General features: G+C 50.0%; 1 protein-coding gene across 1 annotated transcript; it reads right to left on the bottom strand.

Moving 5' to 3' along the window:
• Positions 1-300: 300 nt before the first annotated feature.
• CCDC22 (CCC complex scaffolding subunit CCDC22) lies at positions 301-14770 on the bottom strand. The gene is made up of 17 exons (XM_019629643.1): positions 14449-14770; positions 13205-13382; positions 7317-7449; positions 6434-6540; positions 6238-6304; positions 5961-6139; positions 4093-4287; positions 3455-3517; positions 3258-3377; positions 2552-2671; positions 2347-2463; positions 2142-2243; positions 1951-2058; positions 1579-1674; positions 1263-1322; positions 1108-1182; positions 301-683 (listed from the first exon to the last, which is right to left on the bottom strand). The coding sequence occupies exons 1-17, from the start codon at positions 14496-14498 to the stop codon at positions 570-572; spliced, it is 1884 nt and encodes a 627-aa protein (XP_019485188.1). The 5' UTR covers positions 14499-14770; the 3' UTR covers positions 301-569.
• Positions 14771-16429: the final 1659 nt, after the last annotated feature.

Genomic DNA, 16429 nt, shown 5'->3' with positions numbered 1-16429 from the left:
GAAGCAGCCTTAGTGCCTTCAGGGTATCAAGTCCCGGAAAGCCACACAGAGACATACTGGTCACATATATATGGTCTCATATAGCTCCTGTCACATATGTTTGGTCACACAGTCCATTATAACTCACTTGCACACCACGCGCACACACACACATCCATACAGCACCCCAGTGTGTCTCCTGAGTCCCACGCAGACAAGCACGGCCACACATACTGACTCACCAAAACTTACCCTGTGTCTCACTGGCCACCCACCCCCTGCCCCACCCTAAGCCCTGTGCCCCCATCTATGCCTCCATGCCTCAGCTTAAACGGCAGACAGAGCCCCTCATTTATTTGGGATCCAAGGCCCAACCCCCAATGCCCTCCCCAATAAACTGCAGCCGTGTTCCCACACTCTGGACAATCACCCAGAAAAGGGTTGGGGTCAGATGGGCAGGGGTCACCACAGCAGGAGGGACTGGACAGCAAATACAGGGAATGGCTAGGGCAAGTACTTGGCCATCGCCTCCAAGACCCCAAATCCCTGCTGAAGCCCAGGGTGGGGGAGACCTCCGCTGGGGCCTCCCCTCAGGCCTCACGGACCCGCCCCAGGAGGCCAGCGTTCTCCTGGCGAAGGGCCCGGTAGTCCTCGCGGATCTTCTCCAGGTTGCTGAGGGTCTTCTTTCCCATTTCCGTCTCAATCTAGGCAACATGAATCGCATCCCTTCAGCACACAGGGCCCCTTTCCCAGCTCCTGCTCACCACCCCCTCTGTTACAGCCACTCAGGGCCCTTCCCAGGCTCCTCCCACCACCGCCCCCAACAATGGCCTGCTCTGTCCCACTGCCAGACTTTTGCACGAGTTGTCACTGCACCTAAAGCATCATTTGCTATGTGGCAGGATTGCCCACCACATACTCAAGCTGTAGCTTCTGCCAACGGCCCGGGAGGCAAGTGTGCGGACCCTTAGGGCAGAAGTTGGAGCTCAAAGTAGACCGCTGGCCTGTCGCAGGTCACGTGCAGGGCAGAGACAATAAGCTGTGTCTGGTTCCATAGCCTGTCTTGGCACAAACTGAAGGGCTGTCCCTTGGCCTGCCTTGGTTTCCCCTCCCACCCCCAGACCTCACCTGCTCCTCAAGGTCTCGAACCTCCCGCATGATGGTGCCTGTGTCCTCAATGGTCTGGATAAGTTGGCTGCAGTTCTGAGAACAGCAGGAACAGAAGGCTTGCAACCCAACCCAGCCACGGCCCAGCCAGACCCCTAAGGCACTTCTCCCCTTACCTCATGCAAGGCAGCTAGATACTTGTAGGCCTTCCGAACAGCATCATCCTTCTTGGCATCCTGACCAGACAGAAAGGACCTCAAAGGTATCAGTGAGCTGCCCCCACTCTACCCGCTACACACCGCCTCCGGGACCACACAAGGCCACCGTCTCCCAGCCCCATGTCTTCATTCTTCACAGAGCAAAGCCAGGCCTGAGCATCAGTGTAACTACAAGGCTCACAAAGGGCCCAGGCCTAAGCCAGCCCGTGAGCAGATGGGCAGGCAGCAGCCCAGCCCCACACCACCCCTCCACCCGGCCCAGCCTGTCCCACACCTTGAACACAAGCTCATCAGTCACTGCAAACGTCCGGTCCAGCTTCCCAGACAGGGAGTTGATTTCCTTCTGAAGCTCCTTCGTGTCAGACAAGATCTGGCAAAGAACAGGGTGGCCATGAGCCCCTTGTGTCGGGTGGGGCAGCCAGCCAGCTGAGGGCATACATGTGTCTGCGCTCACATCCAAACAGGGCCTGTGTCACTGCATCAGGCGTGGCTGGAGTGGACTGTGTGGGACTGTTCTAGGTTGGGGTGTGGCCAGACGGCTCTGCCTGTCAGGGGGTATAAGGTCCCTATGTGGCCATGCTACACACATCAGCCCTTTGGGCACGTCTGCCCATATGATCCACCCTCCATGGCCATGGTGGTGTACCTTAGTGATCTCTTCCTTCTGCTTCCGGATGTTGCCCACAATCTCCAGGATGCGCTGGGTATAGGCCAGCCGGGATACGTCTCTGGGCAGGGTTTCCAGCTCGGACACCTAGGCAGGGACACAGCAGACAGTCCTCCAGGACTCACAGCCCACCCACTCTGAGCCATCCAGGGCCCTGGCATAGGCCTTACCAGCTGCTTATAGACCTCCTCCTTCCTGCGGGCCTCCTCAGCAGCTGCCCGGACACTTTGGTGCAGCTCCTGGATCTCTGCCAGCCTTCGAGAAGATTCCAGCTGCCAGGACCGCATGGGTAGAGGGCAGTGAGCAGAGCACGAGGATGGCCCCTAGGGAGGGACCAAACCTACCCCACCCACAGCCCAGGACCCTACCACCTACCTCTCTGCAATCCTGGAGCTTTCGGAGGTGGCGGTATTCAGCAAGGAGCGGGACCCGGTGCTTTTCCCACTGGCCCGCCAAGTGGATAACGCGCTGGGCACTACTCTCTACTACGAGCTGGGGGTGGTGGTAGAAGGGTACATGACACACAGGTTGGCCCCTTCCCCCTCCGACCCTCCCAGCCAAGCCCTAGCACCAGTCCCACCTGCAGCTTGGCGAGGTTGGCAGCCCCATCCGGCAGCAGCTCCACCGCCCGGCTCTTCAGGCGCAGGGCCTGCTCCCGTTCTGCCATGCTGAGCTCACTCTGCCGACACTCGTTCTCCACCTGGCACCCCAAGACCCCCACTCCAAGTCAGTGGGGGAGCTCGGCCACACACCACAATCCCTCAGCCCAACTGAGCCCGAAAAGCCCTGGCCTAGCCCAAGCCCCCACAGATGACGACCTACTGCTCGGGCCCCTATCTGCTTCTTGACCCCCTCCTGATAATGACAGAGACCTATAAGTAGCGATGGGCACTCACAGGCCCCTCTGACCCCTCTACCTCCACACTGACCCCCAGGATCCCTGACAAGCCCCACAAGCTCCTGCCTGTACAGACCCATCATGCCCCACAGATGCCTAGAGATACACACCTCCTGATTCTCAGACATCCACAAGGCCTGACTGATGCCCACAGTCACCTCTCACCCCTACAGGCCCACCAAGCCCCCCAACCCTACATCCCCCTCTCACCTCCACCGATTCTCCTGAACCCTCAAGAGCCCCCACGCATCCACCCAAAGGCCCCCATGGACCCTTCTGACATCCGCAGACTTCTATAGAGTACCTCTTGGCCCCCTCGAATCCCCCTAATCCCTCTAGGCTCGACATGTGATGCGACCCTGGGCCACAGCCCCTCCCCCACCCCCACCTGAACGAGGCCGATTCCCAGTGTCTTCATGTTGGCTTCAACCTCTTCAATGTTGCGGTTCATTCCCTCCAGCTGCTTCTGAAGGGCCTCCAGCTCCTGCTCTTGAGCAGCCCGTGTGTCCTGGGAGGAACACGCCAGTCAGGGTGGGGGTGTCAGGCCCAATAGACAGGCAAGGGCCCAAGACACCCCCCACTCACCTGTTCAGGCCGACGGGAGGTGGCCAGCACATCTGACACCTGGGCTGCCTGGGCCTCAGGCTCCTGGGGGAGTGAGAAGGGAGCATCCTGGCTTTGGGGGAAGGCCTCGCTCCTCACATTCCAGCCTCAACACCCAACCACAAGCCCCTCCCAGCACCATACCCACGCCCACTCAGCTGCTGACGGCTGTCAGACTGTGATTGTATGAGTATCAAGGCATTCTCTACGGCCTAAGACTAGAGTGTTTGCTCATAAAGAAATCTCCCAGACCTGACACAGCTCCTGCTCACCTGCCCCGCCTCTGAAGCCCCAACTGCCCATAATAAGTATGAGGGCCCCTCTGGGTAACCACCCAAAGAGAAAAGATATGCCCAGAGGAAACTTCCTGGGGAAGGCTGGAGTTTGCACAAAGAGCACCCCTTCACCTTTATAGGGTTCCTACCACTCCACCCTTTCTCCACTGAAGTCCCTGAGAAGCCAGGGGAGGCCCTCTGGGTACCCGCCCCAAATGGGGAGAGGGCATGCCTGGTGGGAACACAGGCACCTGTGTGGATAAAGTATGGTGTTTGTATATAAAGCAACCCTCTGGCCAGCTTTGGCATCATCAGCACGCCCCATGTCCACTCAGGCCCACCCACCAGATGGAAGGTGAACTTTTCTGAATGCGTGAAGCGGGAGCCCTTGGGAGTGCCAGTCCTGGCCCCAGCTCCCCAGGCCTGCAGCAGCTCTCCCAGGTCTCGGGATTGTGGGGGTGGCCCCAGCCGGCCCCAGGTCTGGCGCAGATGCTCAGCCAGGTGCTTTTGCAGCCGCTGCCGCTGAGCCCGTGTATCCTCCTGGAAACAGAGGGTGGGACAAATGGGAGAGTATAAAGGCCTACCTGGCACCCAAGACCTTGCCTCCTCCAGGGAGCCACCTGGCAAGGTGCTACCGACAAGTCATACCCACCCTCCAGCCTCTTCCACCAAGGGGGTCCCCAGACCCACTCTCCTGGCCAACCGGTCTGGGAGCTCCCCAAGGATAGGGTCTCCTCTTCCTCACAGCCACACTTCTCCCCACCTACTCACTCCTCACACTGGAAGAGAATGTGGGAATGTGGAGAAGTAAGCCTGCAACCCCCAAATCAGAGAATGACATGGAAAGGATATGTGGGGAGAGAGCAGAGACAGAGTCAGAGGTGCTGGGCAAAGAAGAGGGTGGAGGCAGGGAGTGGAATTGAGAGAGAACGACAGAGGGAAAGAGATGGAGAGAGAGGAGAAGGAGGAGGAGGAGGAGGAGGAGGAGAATAACAACAACAACAGCAAAGGCAGTTTTGAGACAACTGAGGAAATCTGATTATGAACGGTATTAAGAGATCATTGTTAATTTTGTTAGGTGTGAAAATGGCACAGGGGTTACATTAAAAAGTGAATGCCCTTATGAGTTAAGAGACATATGTTTAAGTATTTAGAGTTGAAATGACATAATGTCTGGGCTTTGCTTCAAAATAATACAGAAATAAATTGGGGGAGAATAGATGAAGAAAAATTGGCAAAATGTTTATAGTTGAAGGTAAGTGACAGGGACAGCACACAGGATTCATTAGAACATTCTCTCTACTTCCGTGTTTGAAAATTTCTGTAAGTTTAAAAAAGAGACAAAGATAAATAATATGGCAGTGGGGGAGGTAGGGGGAGACAGACAGAGACCGTTGCAGAGGTGGACAGAGGGGCGAGGGGACAGATACAGAGGTGGACAGAGTGAGAGTGACACAGCACAGAAAGGAGAAGACAGAGGGGCAAGAAAGAGGGGCAGCAAAACCACAGAATGATAAAGACAGTGGCCAGAAGGGGTCGGCCGGATGGCTCAGTTGGTTAGAGCGTGGGCTCTTAACATCAAGGTTGCCGGTTCGACTCCTCCACAGGATGGTGGGCTGTGCCCCCCGCAACTAGATTGAAAACGGCGACTGGACTTGGAGCTGAGCTGCACCCTCCACAACTAAGATTGAAGGACAACAACTTGACCTGAAGCTGATGGGTCCTAGGTAAAACACACTGTTCCCCACTAAAGTAAAAAAAAAAAAAAGACAGTGACTACAAGAAATAGTGCAGAGATCTTGAAACAGAAGAAATGAGCATTGCTGACAATGGCAGAGACAGAAGAAGTGTGAGAGCTGCAGGGGTGGGAAGAAGGTAGTAGAAACAGGGAGTATGGAAGCAGATCCTGACTGCTCTGGTTGCTTAGAACCTCATGCACGGTTTTCAGTCAAATGCAAAGCACTATCACCATCCATGTCTTAGAACAGGAAACTGAGACTCTGAGTGAGGAAATTGACTTGTCCAAGGTCCATAGCCTTTCTGACTCAAACATTCTTGCAAGTGGGGAGCGGAGTAGGTGCACACAGAGGGGACATGATGGAAGAGAGGGACAAAGTGGGGAAAAGAGAGGGGCAGAGGACCAATGGGAAACAAAAATAGGAGCAGCAGTGGACAGCATCCTCGACAACAGAGAGCCAAGCATTGTGTGGTACCTGGGTGGGGAGGCGGGATGCCCGGTGGACCCAGTCCTTGTCCCTGGAGGGGTCCCGGCCTGTGTGCTGGCAGAGCTGCAGGGCATGGCATTCAAGGAGCGAGGCCACCCTCCCAGCAGGCTGGGACACCTGGGTGGGAGCTGGTAGTAACAGAGGACTTGTCTGGAACTCTCGGGGCTCTGGAAGCAGGAACAGAGTCAGCCAGCCTTCCCACCTTGCCGCACAGTCAGGTCCACCCCCGCCTTCTCTCCACACCTCCCCACAGTCCCACATTTACCTCCTCTGGAACTCAACTCAGGCATGACCAGCCTGCTGGCATGGAAAGTCTTCTGGGGGGCCGTACCCTGGTAGGAGAACAGAATAAGAGCCTCTAGGAGGAACTGTGATGGGGCACACTGGTGGGAGGGAGACAAAAACCTGAGCACCCAGATGGGGACAAGGAAGGCAAGATCAACATGAGTTGGGGGACCCACCTGGAGGTGCTGCAGCTTGGGAGTTCGAAGGAGGGGTGGAACCCAGGGAAGGGACAGCTGGTCCCGGATTTGGCTCCCGATGGCCCGGAGAAGGATAGCTGAGTCACCTATTGGGGGTGGGGAGGGAGTGTCCATCAGGTGACAATACCACAACTCCAAAAATGCATAACATGGGGCTATAGCCATCGCTCCCTGACCGCCCTCCCCAAGATACATAGTTATCTAGCTATCAAACTCACACTTAGTCATTCAACAAACACTGAGCACCTACTATGTACCAGTCACCACTCTAGATTCTCAGGATATCCCCATGAACAAACTGATAAAGATCCTGCTCTCCTGGGGCACAGGCCAGTAGCGGAGATCATGACTAAGGTCATAAGGACAATAGAGAAAACTGTCAGATGGTAATCAGGAAAGAAGGATAAGGACTGTTGAAAGGAGGATGTCACTTTAAATGAGGCAGTCGGAGGAAGGCCTCCCTGAGGTGACATGTGATCGGAAATCAAGAAGCTATATGAATGAAGAATAATCCAGCAAAAACTAAAGCCCTGAGACGAGAGTGCACCTGGTGTGTGTGAGGGGCATCAAGTAGGCCAGTGGGGTTAGAGGGGAGTGGATAAGCGGGACTAGCACAGGAGGCAAGGCAGAGAGGCCCCTCATAGCACCAACTCAACAGCCAAGTCAGCCCAAGCGCCGGCCCCTTACCCCTGCCCTGCGTCCCCTCTCCCAGCCCCAGTCTTCCCACCTAGCGCTCAGGAAGACACATACCCCCGCACCCCATCTGTCAACCTTTTTACCACCTCCACCTCTCTCAGCACCTATAACACCCAGGAATGCTACCCTCTTCCCTCACTCTTACCATACCCCAGGCACCCCATACCTGCAGGCTGGTCTGCATCCTCAGAGGCATCGGTGGGCAGACGCTCAGCCAAGAAGAGAAGCAGGTCCCGGAGGTCAGGCTCACTGGGGTAGAGGAAGTTCTGATAACCAAGCTCCAAAGGATAGCCCAGGTCCTGGGGGTTGGGGAGGGGGGCCCTATCAGCCAGCCAGGCAGGCTCCTCCTGCCCTGGGATCCCTGAGCCTAGACCCCAACTGCTCCCACTCTCTCACCAACCACTACCCTCCGCACCTCCCCTTGGCTCCCCAAGGCCTCCAGGCCTCTGTGGGAGCCACAGAGTGATTCTAGTCAGTGCTACAGAGAGCAAGAAATAAGGTGAAAGCTCTGGCCTTTCTAACTATGGCTCAAAATCCAGAGACCATAAAATAGAAGATGGTCTCATCTTGTACCATGTATTCAGATGGTATTTCTGAATACATGAAAATAAATAAAAATGTTAAAGGAAAAATATAATAAGCCAAGTCAAAAGAGTAATGACAAGCTAGGGGGGAAAAATTGGAACTCATATCATAGACAAAGAGTAAATCTACCTAGTACATAAAGAGTGCCTAAAACTAAACAAGCGAAAAAGACCAGCAATACAACAGGAACATAGGCAAAAGACAGGAACAGACAGTTTACCAACAAAGAAATGAAAACAGCCCTCAAGCACATGGAAATATGCCCAACCTTACTTATGCAAGAGATGTGAGTTGAAGGCACACTGAGAGACTTCACACAAGCATCACCCATCAGGGATAACCTGATGCTACCATCTCCTGGGGTGCCCACTGGGAGGGAGATACTATCTCAAGGGCAGTGTTCCCTGAATCTACTCATGAGAAAACACTCAGAGCAATCCAAACTGTGGGGTATTCCTCGAAACAATCAGCCTGCACTCTTCAAAAACGTTTGCCAGGCCGGCCGAGTGGCGCGATGGTTAGGAACTGGCTTGGGATGCCAGAGGGCCCCGGTTCGGATCCCACATATGAGGGCCAGTGACACTGCCCTCCACAGCTAAGATGCTGAACAACAGCTCAACCTGGAGCTGGGCTGCCGTGAGGCGCCGGCGACAGCGACGGCATAGGCTGCAGCCCCTGCGGCAGTGGGTTGCCATGGGCTACCGTGTGTAGCCAGCAGCCAGCGTGAGCGGCCAGCAGCCGCAGTGAGTGGCCGTCCAGAAACCGGCGACTAATCTGCCTCGCCCGGGAAGAGCGCAATGATGGTGCCAACTTGGGCCAGTGAAGCAACGTCCTCCACAACTAGACTGAAGAACAAAAGGACAGCAACTTGTCTGTTCCACTTCCCCCAATTCCCCAGCACTGTTCCCATCCCCCTAATACCCCATTAAAAATCTTAAAAAAAAAAAGTTTGTCATCACAAAAGAAACAAAGAAACAAAGGCAATGTAAAACTGCTTCATATTTAAGATTACAGGGCCGGCCGAGAGGTGCGATGGTTAAGAACTGGCTTGGGATGCCAGAGGGCCCCGGTTCGGATCCCACATATGAGGGCCAGTGACACTGCCCTCTACAGCTAAGATGCTGAACAACAGCTCAACCTGGAGCTGGGCTGCCGTGAGGCGCCGGCGACAGCGACGGCATAGGCTGCAGCCCCTGCGGCAGTGGGTTGCCATGGGCTACCGTGTGTAGCCAGCAGCCAGAGTGAGCGGGCTGTCCAGAAGCCGGCGACTGATCTGCTTCACCTGGGAAGAGCTCAATGATGGTGCCAACTTGGGCCAGTGAAGCGACGTCCTCCACAACTAGACTGAAGAACAAAACAACAGCAACGTGTCCATTCCCCTTCCCCCCAATTCCCCAATAAAAATCTTTAAAAAAAAAACAAAAAACAAAAACTTGTGTTAAGATTAGAGATGTAACAATGAAATAAGATGTGATCCTTGACTAGACTACGCAGTTTAAAAAAAAAAAAAACTAGAAATGGTACTTTTGTAACAACTGGGGAAATCTGACCACTACTACACCTTAGATACTATTACATTTCATGGGTGTGATCACGGTATTGTGGTTACACTGAAGAATGTCGTTTTGCTTAGGAGAGGTACTCTCAAAGTTTTAGGTATGGAATGTCATGACGTCTGCCACTTCCAAATGGTTCAGCAAAAAAAGTGTGTGTATGTGTGTATATATGTGTATCTATAGAGAGAAAAAAACTGAGCAAAATGTTACAATGTAGAAAGCTAGGAGAAGGGTATATAGGTGTTCTATTTTCTGTTCTATTTTCATTTTTCTTTAAATTTGAAATTTTTTTCAAAGTACAAAGCTGGGGGGAACTATACTGAAATACAATTTCTCACGTATTGAATGGGGGGGGGAATCCAAAAATCTAACAATAAACTTCAGTGGGCGAAACTGTGGAAAAACAGGCACACTCTCATACACTGCTGGTGGGAAGGCAAAATTAAACAGTCCCAGCAAGGGCAATCTGGCAAAATCTAACCAAACTACACATGCATTTACCGTTCCACCTAGCAATACTACTTCTATGAGTTTATCATTAAGCTATGACTCCAACAATTCAAGAATATATGTACAAGATTATTCATTATAGCATTCTTCGCAAAATATTGGAAACTCCCTAAATGTGCAGTCATAGGAGAGTGTATGCTACATACACACAATGAACTACTATGCCACTGTAAAAAGGAATAAAATTATTAAGATATCTATTGTTTGATATGAAATGTTTCCAGGATATACTGTTAGGTTAAAAAAAAATCTAAGAAACTAAATATATACTTTCTTTTGTGTAAGAAATATATTCTTATCAAAATATATAATCATATTTGCTTATATCTGCATTTAAACAAATTGGTAAGATACACAAGAAATTAATCAAAGTAATTCCCTTATAGCAGACAAGTAGGGGTAATGGGCTGAATGGTTGGGTATGTGAGTGAGATGTCTCAAGGTAACATGCTACTTTCTCTCACCCCTTGGCGATCTCTTCTGCCCTTTCAGTAGTTAACAACCTTTTACCTAGATCACAATTCTTTATACTAAGATATCCCTGTTCAAACTACTGCTGGGGTTTCTGTCTCGGACTGGACCCTGGTTGATAAAATAACCTAGTCCAAAAAATAAATAATTTAAAATAAAAAGACACTACAGGCTTTGAAGTAAAAAGAAGATCAGGGTTGAAATCCAGCCTGTGTTACTTACTGGCTGAAAGACTTGGACTGGTTATTTAAACCCAGAAGCTCAGTTTCCTAACTTAAAATAGGGCTGATAGTTCTTTCCCTATGTGGCTACTTTAAGGGATAAAAGGGCCCTTCAGGGTTCTGGGTGAGAACTAAGAAATGGGCCCAGAAAGAAAACCTTTTTCTGCCAGAGTTGCTGTTGGTCGGGAGCTGCATGAACTCTGAAATCAGACTTTCCTAGATTCGTATCTAAATTTTGCCTCTTACCAACTGTGTGACCTCAGACAAATCACTTAACCTCTCTGTGCTTCACTTTCCTCATGTGAAAAAAGGGATACCAACAGTACCTACTTCATAAAGTTGTCATGAGAATTAAATGAGTTAACACCATGTTACCACAGTGTATACACAGAGTACACACTCAGAAAACTTTATTATATGCATAATGTGTGCACTGGGTCATGACATAAGATATATTTATTTCAGAGGGTCACGGTCAAAAAAGTGTGAAAACCACTAGCTTTTAAGCTACTTTACTTTAGGTTTTTTCCGACACCTGCAATGAAAGAGTTGTGACTGATACAGAAACTCATTCCAAGAGTGGGGTGTGTGAAGTGACAGACAGCAAAATATGGAGGTGGCTGAGTCGCAGAAAGTGGTGGCAGAAATAGTGGTGGCACATGAAAAGACAGACACCAGAAGGCGGCAGTGTTGAATGGAGGTGGGCTCCGGGAGCGGCACACAGCTGGGTTAAGAGACACCCTTTCTGCCTGCTGCGGATGAACTGAGGCTCTAGGGTCAGACAATCACACGAACCTCTAGATCACTAAAAAAGCCATACTCTTGGCCCTGTGCTAAATTCAGTGTGAGCAAAAGTAGGTCACCACCAAATCCAGTGGGAGACAGCACCGAGAGAAGAGAGGAACAGAGAACCGGGGAAGCCTGACCCCTGTCCCTCCACATCTCCTGCTATTCACTCTCCCTTGCCAAACAATATCTTCTCCCTTATCAAGTGCCATCCTCGAGAATACATACCTGGGCCAGAGGACAGACTGCCTGCCTCTTAAGGCCACCACAAGCCCCAGCCAGAAGGACCTGAGATGGACGAACCTGAGAGCTAAGGGATAGGCAGAACACTGAGGCCTATTGCTAAGAGATAGACCCTGCACAAGCAAGATCCAAATCCAAGAACCCTGACTACCCTGTCCCCTGGGTCTAAGTGGAAGTGTTCACTGTAGTTACTCTAGTCCCTCTGCCACAATATACTGGGTATGTTGGATGCATTTACATTAATTATGTGGCCACAGGTTGCTGGAATGCAAGCAGCCTGCTCAGGCCTACCCAATAATAGTAATACCACTTACACAAAGCTTATTATCTCCAGCTTTTCATATATTAACTCACTTTTAATCCTCATGGCAACATTATGTGGTAGGTACAATTCTTACGCCCACTTTACACAGGAAAATTAACACCAAAGAGAGTAAATCTTTTGCTGAGACATTTGGCATTTTGATGTATTTTCCTGTGGCTTGCACTATCAACAACAAAGATATTTTGTATTCCATATTTTGTAACATTTTGTAATAAAGTTTTTGTCATCAATGCTATTAGAGTCTAATTTATCTATACCTAAATCTAGTTGATGCCATTTAGTGTGTTTTGAGTATTTTTTGCTAAAATTCAATATAACGGTAAACTTATTATCCTACAACAAAGATTTAAAATAAAAATGTCATTTATGTACAAAGCAGCTCAAAATGTTATTAAATGCATAAAATAGTCAAAATATCAAGTTTTTATTTTTTGTGGATTTTTACCACATTTTGAAAAAAAACAAACAAACCTTGAAATCAATTAATGCAGTGAAAGAGTTAAGAGACTGACCCAAAGTCACAGAGTTAGTGAGCCAGGAGAAATGGCATTACTAGGGATACTTAGATTAGTAACTGGACACAGGTCTGTAATTGGGGAGGCATGTGTGCTTCATCAGAAGGCATATTATCTCTGTAGAGACAGTTTTGGAATTATTTTCATGAGAGGCAGGATGTGTGTGGCTGTCATAAGGCATAGTACAATGTTAGTGCAAAAGGGCAGAGATACCGTTTTAGTTAACCAGCATACCTTCCTTTGGGTAACCATCCCTACCCAAACTCCATGTGACCCTGAAGGAGCAGCAAATCACAGTACACCGTGGTTAATTCAAGGGTGAACATGTGAACCAAGCAGGGCGTTTTCTGAAATTAGTAAATGGATACTACATATAGGGGGAAAATTATTGGCGCTAAGCTTAAAATGTGGCAGTCAGGGGCAGCCCAGGAGCAAACTGGATCAATTCACGTAATGTTCATTACAACCTTAATTTTATCATTTCAATTTCACAAATAAGAAAGGACACTAAGGGCCGGCCAAGTGGTTCGTTGGTTAGGAGCTGGCTTGGGACGCCAGAGGGCCCCGGTTCAGATCCCACACATGAGAGCCAGTGACACTGCCCTCTACAAAAAAAAAAAAAAAGAAAGGACACTAAGGCCCAGAAGGGTTAGGGTCACACAGTTAGCAAGTGGTGCAGTGAGGGTCTAAACTACTCAGGCAGTTGGACCAGAGAGCCAGCAGCCTTAACACTAAGCCACAAGGGGAGGTGACAGAGAGGAAAGGCAAAAGTTTCAAAGGAGCTTGGTGAATTGGTGAATGAGGAAGGAAGAGGCTGTGTGTATTAGAAGGAGGGCACTCACCATGCAGGCCTGAGCCAGACTCATGGCCAGGCGGAAACGGGCGGACATGGCGAGAGGCAGCAGGGGGCTGAGGCCAGAGCCTACCGCAGGGTTGATCACGCGAAGGCAGCGGACAACAGCTTCTACAACCAGCTCAGTGGTGAAGGCCCGCAGGGTCTGCACTTCTGGAGGAACTGCCCTGAAGAAGAAGGGGGGCAGGCTTGATTTGGGGAGCACTCAGGAAACAGGGATCAGGCTGGACCATGCTGCTTTCTGGAAGCTCTCATACTGGGGTGGGGATGAGGAGGGCGGCCACAGTTCAGACAGGTCCTGGGTGTTAATGAATGTGACTTCCATTTGGAAAACTCAGAACTAAGGAAGTCCTCAGATCCTAAAAACTTGGTGTAGGAGAATGTTGGATTGAAGGGATATGAGCTGAGAAAAATCTCAAATTTCCCTATGCTTAAAAGTCCCACATTTCTGGGGTCTGGGAGAGGCAACGGGCTCATGTGACATGATCTCGTTTTCTGGGTCCCCAGATGTCATATACCCTGCATGTCAGGGACCTCTAGATATTGAGCTGCTTTGGTTTTGAGACTAGATGTTGGGAGGCTGGGGTTTTCAGAAGTCCCAAATATCAGGGTCCCTGAATTCAAGATCCCTGGATATTAAGACCACTTAGTTTCAAGCAATTCAGAAATCAGGCTCTGTAGATGTTGGCATCCTGGGTTTTTAGGGCCCTCGAATGCAGGAATCCTGTATGTCAGAGTCACCAAGTACTAAGGCTGCCAGATTTTAGGGTCTGGGGTTTCAAAAGCCCCAGATGTTGGGAAACCGGGTTTGAAGATTCCCAAGTATCCAGTCCCAGGGTTTTTGGAGTCCCTGAGTGCCAGGGTCCTGGGGTTTTAAGTTCCCTGGTTCTCAGGATACAGGTGTCTAAGAAACTCCAGATATCAGGGTCCCAGGGTATTGATGTAAAGACCCACAGATTTCAGAGTCCCAGGTCTAGGTACTTGAGTTTGGGGTTTACCGAGTGTCGGGTTTGGGAGGCCCCTGGTGTGTGTGTGTGTGTGTGTGTGTGTGTGTGTGTGTGTGTGCACGCGCGCGCGCGCGCGCGCCTATATAAGGGAGAGGAGGGCTTAGGATCCTGGAAGTTGGAGCCCTGGATGTCAAGGTCCATTGTTTTAAGGTTCCCAGGTGACTGAGTCCAGAGTTTTGGAGTTCCAGATATGGGAATTCGGGGTGCATGGGGGCTGTGTCCTTACGTGCCGGCCTGGCGCAGGGAATGGATGAGTATTCGGTCCGCCTCCTCCATGGTGGAGCTGTGTTCGACTCTGAGGCCAGGTCCAGGGCCGGGTCCGAGCAAGAGAGACAAACCCAGATCTGCGCCGGCGGTCCAAGGAGTGTCACGGGCTGCAACTGGAGAGCCGGGAAGTGTAGTTCCGACAGTGAATGCAGCGAACGTGCGCGCGCAGCGTTGAATACGCAATGGCTGCTAGGAGTTGTAGTTCTTCCGTCTACAGTCCAGTGGGGCTCTTGGCTCTTCCAAGTGAGCAAAGGAGTGTGTGTGTGTGTGTGTGTGTGTGTGTGTGTGTGTGTGTGTTGCGTGTGTGCGCGCGTGCGGGGTGTGTGTGTGTGTGTGTGTGCGCGCGCGCGCGCGCACGTGTTGGGAGGGCGGGGTGGAGGGTGGCATCTTGACTCATTCATTTAAGGGGGCATTTATCTTCTAGATTGTAAAAGTGTACAAGTTAAGGGCAGGGGCTTTAACACAAAGGGACTAGGGTTGAGTCTCAGCTATTTAGCTCAAATCTTTAGCTCAACTTGCTAAATGTGCAAACGTGGGCAGGTTACATAACTTCCCTGTGTCTTAATTTCCTCATCTGTAAAATGAGACTACAGTAGTCTCCTCCCCATCTACGGTTTCGCTTTCTGCTGTTTCAGTTACCCGAGATCAGCCGCCATCTGAAAATATTAAGTGGAAAATCACAGAAATAAAGAATTCATAAGTTTTAAATTGCACGCCATTTTGAGTAGTGCGATAAAATCTCCCGCCACCCCGCTCTTCCCCTCCTCCCCCCACATACGTGAATCATCCCTTTGTCCTGCGTATCCTCAATGTATACGCTACCTGCCCGCTAATCGTTTAGTAGCCTTCTCCATCATCAGATCCACTGGCGCAGTATCGCAGTGCTTGTGTTCAGGTAACCCTTATTTTATTTAACAGTGGCCCCTAAGTGCAAGAGTAGTGATGCTGATAATGTGCATATGCCAAAAAGAAGCCATAAAGTGCTTCCTTTAAGTGAAAAGGTGTGTATGCATAGGAAAAAAAATATAGTATACCTAGGGTTCGAGACTATTGCTGTTTCAGGCATCCACTGGGGATCTTGGAATGTACCCCGGTGGATAAGGGGGACTACTGTACCTGCTTCCTAGGATTGAAACAGAATTAATTCATGTAAAACACATTGTACTATGTGCCTGACACATAATACAGTAAGAAAACAGTGTGTAAGTTGTAGTTACTAAGTACCCATGCATTCAGTAAATGCTTTAATATGTTATACATTCGAGTATGTATACACCCCAAAGAATAATTACACAATAAACATCCATTAAACCACCATTCATTTCAAAAACCACCCTGTTCCCACTGCTCAGTAGTGGGATGTTTGTCATAAATCATGTGTATACATATGTGGGGCTCAGATTTGGAACTGTTTTGTTCTTAATTACTGTAATTTCATTACAAGCCTTGATATCTGACATGGCAAGTCCTCCCAAAATGTTTTTTTCCAAAGGATTTGTGCTTTTCGAGGTCCTTTGTATATCGATATACATTTTTAAATCACTTTGTCTAATTCCACGGAAAAGCCTTCTGAGATTTTGTTTGGGATTGTATTAAATCTCTAGATCACTTTGGGAAGAATTGGCATCTTCACAGTTTTGACTATTTCGATTAGCTAATTTAACATATCTACCATTTATTTAGGTCTCCTTTTTTTTTTTTTTTTTTTTTTTTTTCTGAGCCATCCTGCTACCTATTGGCAGCTCAGCGGCTGCTCAGCTCGGGCTGGACTCGAACCGCTGTTGNTCAGCGGCTGCTCAGCTCGGGCTGGACTCGAACCGCTGTTGCTCAGAGCTCAAACTCTTGAGCGAGCTCTTAACCAACTGAGCCACTCGGCCGGCCCCTATATTTAGGTCTCCTTTAATCACTTGATAATATTTGATAACTTTTTTCCATGGAGA

This window comes from Hipposideros armiger, unplaced genomic scaffold, assembly GCF_001890085.2.
Source record: "Hipposideros armiger isolate ML-2016 unplaced genomic scaffold, ASM189008v1 scaffold_862, whole genome shotgun sequence".
NCBI lineage: Eukaryota > Metazoa > Chordata > Mammalia > Chiroptera > Hipposideridae > Hipposideros > Hipposideros armiger.
The sequence above is the reverse complement of the archived record's forward strand: the minus strand, read 5'-3'. Positions and strand labels throughout refer to the sequence as shown.